This window comes from Triticum urartu, chromosome 6 (genome assembly GCF_003073215.2).
Source record: "Triticum urartu cultivar G1812 chromosome 6, Tu2.1, whole genome shotgun sequence".
NCBI lineage: Eukaryota > Viridiplantae > Streptophyta > Magnoliopsida > Poales > Poaceae > Triticum > Triticum urartu.
In genome coordinates, this window is record NC_053027.1 from 564,553,944 (window position 1) to 564,563,876 (window position 9,933).

General features: G+C 41.6%; 1 protein-coding gene across 1 annotated transcript; it reads right to left on the reverse strand.

The window, feature by feature from the left end:
* Positions 1 to 2,990: 2,990 nt before the first annotated feature.
* LOC125515478 (pentatricopeptide repeat-containing protein At2g27610-like) lies at positions 2,991 to 6,006 on the reverse strand. Its single transcript, XM_048680950.1, has 4 exons — positions 4,259 to 6,006; positions 3,877 to 3,970; positions 3,296 to 3,725; positions 2,991 to 3,212 (listed from the first exon to the last, which is right to left on the reverse strand). The coding sequence occupies exon 1, from the start codon at positions 5,966 to 5,968 to the stop codon at positions 4,430 to 4,432; it is 1,539 nt and encodes a 512-aa protein (XP_048536907.1). The 5' UTR covers positions 5,969 to 6,006; the 3' UTR covers positions 2,991 to 3,212; positions 3,296 to 3,725; positions 3,877 to 3,970; positions 4,259 to 4,429.
* Between the last annotated feature and the right edge of the window lie 3,927 nt (positions 6,007 to 9,933).

Here is a 9,933-nt window from a genome sequence, read left to right on the forward strand (position 1 = left end):
CCCCCGGCCCCCCAAAACCCCCCCCCCCCCCCCAACCCTCCCCAATCCACTTCTACCAAACAAAGCCTTATTAAGGGGTTGGGCTGGTTGCTTATGTGCCAATCAGGAGAATTTTTCTAGACCTTCCAATTGCCATCCAACGGCTAAGCCCCACAGCCCGTTTTTTCCTTTTCTTCTGATGAGACGCGGTGCGGTTTTACCCCCCTTTTTTAGTACACCTGTCTATAAGAGCTGGATTAATGCACAAAGCTTACCATCTTTTTTTAACTCAATATAATCACAAATGCTTGCATACACGTAAATGCAATCACCTCTACAAATACGCACGTGCACATATCCGAGATAATGAACCGGCACATCATTTTAAGATTGATGAATTCGCCACATAAAGCTTGTTTGTCGACGGGGACGTCTTTTCTCACTTAACGAACATCGCCGAAAAGATTGAAATAAATCGGCCATCAGATTGCATAGCTTTTTTTTGTGGGAACGGATTGCATAGTTATTTCTACAGAAAAAAAAGTGTAGAAGCTTAGTTTCCTGCCATACCGGGGTAATTTAATTAGGACTGTGATATTTGGCACACGTGTGCCATATAAGCAAAACTGCTACACATCTACTTCTTTCATTTTAAAGTACCATACGATCCCTAGTTCTTTGACATCGCCTCCTCCCAAACGACCCCGCAGACTAGCCCGAGAAACCTGCTTCTCCCACACATCTCGGGCGCCCACCCCCGAGAAAACTGCCACTTCTTCACGTCTATCACATGATTTCTCCTCAGGACAAAGTTACCATGGTATTCGTATGCAAGTTATCAGACCTGTGTTGCATAACTTACCGTGCTATTTACATAGAACGTACGAGGTATCTATGCTTCAACAACTACATCCCTTCAAAGTTACCACTGTATTTTGTACACAAGTTATAAGGTCTTCGATGTGTAAAATACCGTGGTACTTACATATAAGTTATCAGGGTATATGTACATCAACCTTCCCCGATCAAAGTTACCATGAGGGATTGTACATGAGTTACCGGGTATACAGTTCGTATATTATCATGGTACTTGCACCTAAAAATCTGGGTGTGTTTCGGTAGCTTTTTCCATAGGTCAAAAATTACCACGATGTTTTTGCGTAACTTATCACGCCTATAGCACGTGTGCCCCTCATGACACTAAACATTATATGACTTTCCCGTGGCATGCCATGTGTTGTGTTCATCCAAGAGGCCCACGCGCGAGGCGAGTGTATGTTTTTAACAACTTAGTTTCCTTCGGTAAAAAAGTTACCAACATGTTTATATTGCAAGTTATCGGTTATGCGGTGCTTATATTATCATGTTATTTACACACAAAAAATATTGGGGATGTTTTGAACAACTTTTCCCGGGACAAAAAGTTATCATGGTGATTCTAGGTAACCTATCAAGCCCGTAGTGCTTAAAATATCATACTATTTACACAAAATTTATCAGGGGTATGTTTCAGCAAATACCCCCCCCCCCCACCCACGGGTCAAAAACTTATCATGGTGTTTAGTTATCGCAGTGCATATGTTTTCATGCTATTTACACATAAAAATGCCAGGGGAGGGAGGTATACTACCGTGCTATTTACACAGAAGATACCGGAGTATATTTTCAAAAAAAAAATCCCTACGGTCAAAGTTGCCATGGTGTTTTTACCTCAGTTATCAGATGTGCGCTGCGTATATTACCATCTATTTATACATAAATTATCGGATATCTTTTCACATTTGTCTTCCCCAATGGTTAAAGTTACCACACTGTTTGTATCTAAATTGTCAGGTCTATGGCGTGAATGTTATCGTGCTATTTACAGAAATTACCGGGGGACGGGTTCAACAAATTTATTCCCAATGATCAAAGTTATCACGAACATGTCAAAAACAGTATTTCCCTTAGCTTGCTCAACAATGAGTGTCATAGATGAGGTGGTTAGCTCCCTTTGTTGATTACTTGTAGACCAAAGATCAAATCCTAGTCCAAGCATTATTTTTGTCGAAAATGGGGAAGGCGCATGGGCCATAATTGACAATTAGGAAAATTAGGAAGGCAAGGCGCGTGTGGCAGTTTCGTAATCTGCCACACGGTTGCCATATACATATTTCGATTTAATTATGATGTGTGTTAATTTCAGTTTAATATCGACTCGGTGTAGTTTCTTGTATAGATCGGTTTAATCCATCGGGGGGTCGCGACAAGGGCTAGGACAATTTCTAATAATTAACGCCGATGGAATTTCGAGCATCCCCTGCAACCTCCTTTCTGAAAACGGGGGCAAAGTCTTGCCTCACTTCTTGGCTAAGAAGAATGGTACTCATTTAATTAGTGAAAGACTAGGCGAAAACTGACAAACACCCATAGCGAGCGATTGTCATAGGACAAGACAATCTCGAGGGCACGCACCACCGATCTAGCACACGACATATACACTAGACACACCTCGTTGAAGAACACCATCGAGATTGGACACAAGCGTCACGACCACCGGTCCTCCTCAAGCAATGACTCCGACTTCACCGTAAGATCTGCCAAGCACGTGCTGACGACAAGGCAACTCCGATTCTGGAGGCGAGCTACAAAGGAGACAGATGCAAGGTCGTCGCCGCGAAGAATTGTCAAGCTGGATGACCCGTCGCCGGTCATCGCCCGGACCTTGCCGCCGCAACTCCAACTTCATGATAACAAATAGACTACGACGACACGCCGAAAAACCGACTACACTGCGCTGAAGCTGTAGCGCTGCGACATGGCCGTCTCTTCTTCTTCTTCTTCTTCTTCTTCTTCTTCTTTTTAGCTTGCGGGAAACGACATGGCCATCTCAATGGGATGCAATCGAGTGAAGGTGAAAACTCCGGAGGTCACTTGAGAAAAAGAGACTGCCGAGAAAAAGAAATGGAGGCCGGTGCACAGAGCATGGTTTGGTTACAGATCGTTAAGATGTCTCTTTAGACATGGTCTGCTACCATCACCAAAACTTTGCAATGGAAGGAGTAACAGAGAAAATGACATAAGTGGCCACAGAAAATGAGAAGGCCCGTGTGAAAGCAAAAATAAATAAATAAATTGCGGAGATTCAGCCTCCGCGAAACCTGACCGCCATTCCCCTTTGTTGCATTGGAAATATTCTTCTGTGGAGATGAACAGAACCAAGTGCCGTGACCATGGTTGCTATCGCCTACAGCCTGAGCATGCAGAGCTTAATTACTTCAGGATACAAAAAAATAGCAGGGCACAGAAAGTAGGCGAAAGATGAAGCAAGCCGCACCTCCACAGATCAGTCTCCCCCATCCTCCAGGCATTTTGAATACGGTCGCCGTCGAAGTTCTGATCGTCTGAATACAGATCTCATGCTATAGACATGCGCAATGCCATGTTCCATGTACGTGCCGGACTGGAATTCAGTAAGGTTTGGTTTGCATCATCATAGTGTACTTCTTTTACACTATCTGGATGAGAACAAAAGGTTGTGTTTGGATTCCTAGTCATACACCACTACTTTACCCTTGTTACTCATGATCAAAGTGCAGGCGCATTCACAAAAAATGGTCTCTCACCAAACAGCTGTGGAAACATGGCTCAGACAAAATTTGAATTGCCAATGGTAGCCTGTCCCACATGCCATAGATATAAGAGGGGGATCAAGTTCACAAAAAGTTTGGTCACCCACCCGTTCTGGCAAAAAGTAGGCAACAATCCTGCAAAAAATAAATAAATCCACAGGCCATGCCAAACGCTGAAGTTAGAACCAATCCCAAATGGTGGTCAAATTGCTTTGAGTATCACGGAAACTGGCATGCATAACCATGTTGAACACAAGGAAACAAATAATAGGATTTCTTTACTTACCAGGCCAATGAATGATGAGTCCATAACAGAGACAAAAATCAGATATGCACCAGGATGAACAAAGATCATATACTACGTCACGTGCTGCACTCGCCTAAAGAAAAGGATGACAAGTGGGGTTCAGTCCAAATGCAACAATGGATTATTATTAATTTTTTGAAAAATTGTGGTGTTCTTCCGTTTAGATAGTCAATGGCTCAGTATAGGCTTGAAGGTTTAGATGCCCAAAGCCAGTAAAAACACAAACATGTATGTTTAGCTTCCTTGTTGTGTTTTATATCATCTAAACCGTCAGTGTAAGATACACGCTCCATATGACTCATGTTGCTCTTTCAAAAACAAGTATAGAGGAAACTGTATGACGGCTCATGTATACTCTTACCTGCAAACAGGCACAGAACCACTACCTATAAGCTTGTACCTTTGTATAGCTGACATTGGGGCTTCAGACAACACATACTCATGAACTACTTCAGGGTCTACTTGCAGGTCACATTGTTGTGGATGGCATTGCCAGTCTGCTGTATCCACTGTCAGTTTGTTCTGCTCTACATCACCAGAAATCACCACAAGAGCAGGCACCAGATTTGAAGTGGTGGAACCTGCTGCAGTCTCGCATGATGATCTCCCTGTCCTCAATCGCCGACACCATCTTCATCACCACATGGCAGTCCCCACAGACCCGCAGGTTTTTGACAATCTGAAGGGGCGTCCCTGGTGGTGTAGCTATCAGACCAAAGGCAAGAGCCAGCCGCTCACTGTGCGTGACCAGCATGGCTTCCTTCTGCTCTTCTGCCATGTCATGGAGCACAAAGCTCGTGTTCGGACAGTAACCCTCCTGCTTCAACCTGGCTGTCATCGCCTTCAGCTTTGCGTATATCTGGTCGGACAGAGGGTGCGATTTGTCGGAGGCTATAAAGGAATGGACCTTATTCTTGAACTGAATCCAGCTGGATCCAGCTTCCTTCTTCACCTTTTTAGAATCCATGAGCTTCCTCACTTCATCCCTCTCTTTCCACCTCCCTGCGGACGCATAGATGTTGGAGAGCAGCACGTATGTAGCCGAATCGAGCGGTTCAAGCGATAGCAGCTTCTCTGCGGCCAGCTTCCCAAGCTCAACATTCTTGTGAACTCTGCATGCGCCTAGCAGTGTGCGCCATACCATTGCACCCGCTGGGAAAGGCATGTCTCCGATAAGGTTCATTGTTTCATCCAACTTGCCTGCGCGGCTGTAGAGATCCACCATGCACGCATAATGCTCCATGGTGGGACTGATCTTGTGGTCTCTAACCATGGAATCGAAGTATCGCTGGCCTTCTTGTACAAGTCCAGCATGAGTGCATCCTATGATAACCGCGAGGAATGTGACGCCATCCATCTCGACGCCTGCAGCTTCCATCTGACAGAATGTATCAAGGGCCTCCTTGCTGTAACCGTGCTGCGCATACCCTGATATCATCGAGTTCCATGACACCAAGTCTCTCTCTGTCTGCCTCTCAAAGACACTTCGAGCACTGTCAATGCTCCCTTTTCTTGCATACATGCTGACAAGTGCGCTGCCCACGCAGACAGCGTCCTGGTATCTGTATTTGATCGAAACAGCGTGGAACTGCCTACCCTGGTCAACCCCAGCGGTGGGACTAGCACATGCATCGATGACACTAGAGATAGTAAACTCATTTGGCTTCATGCCTTGCATGGACATCTCCATGAACACATTTGTGGCACCATCGCAGTCGCCAGCTTGGGAATAGCACGACAACATTGCAGACCATGCAACAACGTCCTTCTGGTCAATGGTTTCAAATATAGAGAGGGCTTCTCCAGTGCTTCCAAGCTTTGAGTATGAGGCAAGAAGTGCAGTCCCAACAGACGGTGCATGCTGGTAGTTGGTTTTGATGATCTGGGCATGAATCTGGGGAGGCAAGACTGGCAGTGATGTTGTGAGCATCGTCGAGTAGGTGAACTCATTTGGCTTGACATTGTCTTCTCTCATTCTGCTAAAGAGTGAGGCAGCAAGAGGAATATCACCGTTCTGAATGCATCCGCCTATCATAGCAGTCCATGAAACGACACTCTGAGATCCTGGCATCAGCAAGAAAATGTTGAAAGCATCATCCAGTTCACCGCATTTGCATCAAGGAAATACAATCAATTAAAGAGAAACTTTCATAATTAAATTCCTTGAAATCCAATATAGTGGGTTTAGCAACATCTAGGGTTTTATTTCTTTCAATCCCACTTTCATCATAAAGATCTAAATACTCCGAATTTTTGGAACGCCTTCTAGGTAAAGGAAGATCATATTCAGTTTCATCAAGATTCATATTGCAAAACAAAGATTTGATAGGAGACACATCAATAACTTTTAGATCTTCATCTTGATTTTCATAGGAATTCAGTTTAGCGGCCATCTTATTGACTAAGGTAGCTTGCATATCCGAAATTTCAGCAGTCATCTTTTCAAGACGAGCAATTTGGGATCTTATACCATCAAATTCCTTAGACATATAATCGAGCTCTTTATTCATATAACTCATAAAACTTTGTTGTTCCTTAAGCTCGTTTCTAAAGAAATTATTATGCTCAAATTGCAAAACCATAAACTTCCTAACATTGTTTTCGATCTCCTCTAACCTTTTAAGGTGAAGATCACCAAATATAGGTAGAGCCATCGCGACAAACAAGCAATCCAACACACGAGCAAACAAAAGGCAAGCGAGAAAAAGGTAAACGAAAAGAGAGAAGGAGATTGGGAGAGAGAGGGCAAATAAAACAGCAAGGGTGAAGTGGGGGAGAGGAAAACGAGAGGCAAATGGCAACTAATGTAATGCGGGAGATAGGGATTGTGATGGGTACTTGGTATGTTGACTTTTGTGCATACTCCCCGGCAACGGCGCCAGAAATTCTTCTTGCTACCTCTTGAGCTTGCGTTGGATTTCCCCGAAGAGGAAAGGATGATGCAGCAGAGTAGCGTAAGTATTTCCCTCCATTTTTGAGAACCAAGGTATCAATCCAGTAGGAGGCTACACGCAAGTCCCTCGTACCTACACAAAAACAATAGCTCAACGCAACCAATGCGATTAGGGGTTGTCAATCCCTTCACGGTCACTTACGGGAGTGAGATCTGATAGAGATGATAGATAATATTTTTGGTATTTTTGATATAGAGATGCAAAGTGAAAAGTAAAAGGCAAAGTAAAAAAGCAAAGCAAGATTAAAGTGATGGAGATTGATATGATGAGAATAGACCCGGGGGCCATAGGTTTCACTAGTGGCTTCTCTCAAGATCATAAGTATTCATGCTAAGATATATGACAATGATGGAGCGTGTCATAATAATGGAAAGGTGGAAAGTTGCATGGCAATATATCTCGGAATGGCTATGGAAATGCCATGATAGGTAGGTATGGTGGCTGTTTTGAGGAAGGTATATGGTGGGTGTATGATACCGGCGAAAAGTGCGCGGTACTAGAGATGCTAGAAATGGTGGAAGGATGGGGAAAATGCGTATAATCCATGGACTCAACATTAATCATAAAGAACTCATATACTTATTGCAAAAATCTAGAAGTTATCAAAGCAAAGTATTACGCGCATGCTCCTAGGGGGATAGATTGGTAGGAAAAGACCATCGCTCGTCCCCGACCACCACTCATAAGGAAGACAATCAATAAATAAAGCATGCTCCGACTCCATCACCTAACGGTTCACCATACGTGCATGCTACGGGAATCACAAACTTTAACACAAGTATTTCTCAAATTCACAACTAATCAACTAGCATGACTCTAATATCACCATCTTCATATCTCAAAACAATTATCAAGCATCAAACTTTTCTTAGTATTCAACGCACTCAAAAGAAAGTTTTACAAATCTTGAATACCAAGCATATTATTATTATTAAGAAAATTACCATGCTATTTAAGAATCTCAAAATAATCTAAGTGAAGCATGAGAGATCAATAGTTTTTATAAAACAAATCCACCACCGTGCTCTAAAAAGATATAAGTGAAGCACTAGAGCAAAACTATAGATATAAGTGAATCACATAGAGTATTCTATCAAATTCCAATTCATGTATGGCTCTCTCACAAGGTGTGTATAGCAAGGATGATTGTGGTAAACTAAAATCAAAGACTAAAATCATACAAGACGCTCCAAGCAAAACACATATCATGTGGTGAATAAAAATATAGCTCCAAGTAAAATTACCGATGGAAGTAGACGAAAGAGGGGATGCCTTCCGGGGCATCCCCAAGCTTTGACTTTTTGGTGTCCTTCGATTATCTTGGGGGTTCCATGGGCATCCCCAAGCTTAGGCTCTTGCCACTCCTTGTTCCATAATCCATCAAAAGATTTCACCCAAAACTTGAAAACTTCACAACACAAAACTCAACAAAAATCCCGTGAGCTCCGTTAGCGAAAGAAAACAAAAGACCACTTCAAGGTACTGTAATGAACTCATTCTTTATTTATATTGATGTTAAACCTACTGTATTCCAACTTCTCTATGGTTTATAAACTATTTTACTAGCCATAGATTCATCAAAATAAGCAAACCACACACGAAAAACAGAATCTGTCAAAAACAGAACAGTCTGTAGTAATCTGTAACTAATGCAAACTTCTGGAACTCTGAAAAATCAGAAAAAATAGGACGACCTAGGCAATTTTTATATTGATCAGCAGCAATTGGAATCACTATTTTATCACGTTCTGGTGATTTTTAATAATTTCTTTCCTGAACAGAAAGTTTCTGGAAATTACAGCAAGATCAAATAACTATCATCCAAGAAGATCCTATAGGTTTAACTTGGCACAAACACTAATTAAAAGATAAAACCACATCTAAAATAAGGTAGATGGATTATTTATTCCTAAACATAAACAAAAACAAAAAAAGCTAAAAATAAAATTGGGTTGCCTCCCAACAAGCGATATCGTTTAACGCCCCTAGCTAGGCATAAAAGTGAGGATAGATCTAGGTATTGCCATCTTTGGTAGGCAATCCATGAGTGGCTCTCATGATAGATTCATATGGTAATTTTATTTTCTTTCTAGGGAAGTGTTCCATGCCTTTCTTTAATGGAAATTGGAATCTAATATTCCCTTCCTTCATATCAATAATTGCACCAATCGTTCTAAGGAAAGGTCTACCAAGAATAATAGGGCAAGAAGGATTGCAATCTATATCAAGAACGACAAAATCTATGGGCACATAATTCCTATTTGCAACAATAAGAACATCATTAATTCTTCCCATAGGTTTCTTAATAGTGGAATCCGCAAGGTGCAAGTTTAGAGAGCAATCATCAAAATCGCGGAAATCTAGCAAATCACACAAAGTCTTGGGAATAGTGGAGACACTAGCACCCAAATCACATAAAGCATAAAATTCATGATCCTTAATCTTAATTTTAATAGTTGGTTCCCACTCATCATAAAGTTTTCTAGGGATAGAAACTTCTAACTCAAGTTTTTCTTCATAAGATTGCATCAAGGCATCAACGATATGTTTAGTAAACGCTTTATTTTGACTATAAGCATGAGGAGAATTTAACACGGATTGCAACAAGGAAATACAATCAATTAAAGAGCAACTTTCATAATTAAATTCCTTGAAATCCAAAATAGTGGGTTTAGCAACATGTAGGGTTTTATTCTTTTCAATCCCACTTTTATCAATTTCATCATCAAGATCTAAATACTCCGCCTTCTAGGTAAAGGTGGATCATAATCAGTCTCATCAAGATTCATATTGCAAAACAAAGATTTAATAGGGGACACATCAATAACTTTTAGATCTTCATCTTGATTTTCATAGGAATTGGAAGAACACGCTTTAATAAAGGCATCTTTCGTAGCACGCATCCTAGCGGTTCTTTCCTTGCACTCATCAATGGAAATTCTCATGGCTTTGAGAGACTCATTGATATCATGCTTAGGAGTAATATATCTAAGCTTTAAAGAATCAACATCAAGAGAAATTTTATCAACGTTCCCAGCCAATTCATCAACTTTAAGCAATTTCTCTTTAAGCAAAGCATTGA

Excerpts from the sequence above, each read along its gene's own strand:
- LOC125515478 (XM_048680950.1), bottom strand. The coding sequence starts at position 5,968 with ATGCCAGGATCTCAGAGTGTCGTTTCATGGACTGCTATGATAGGCGGA.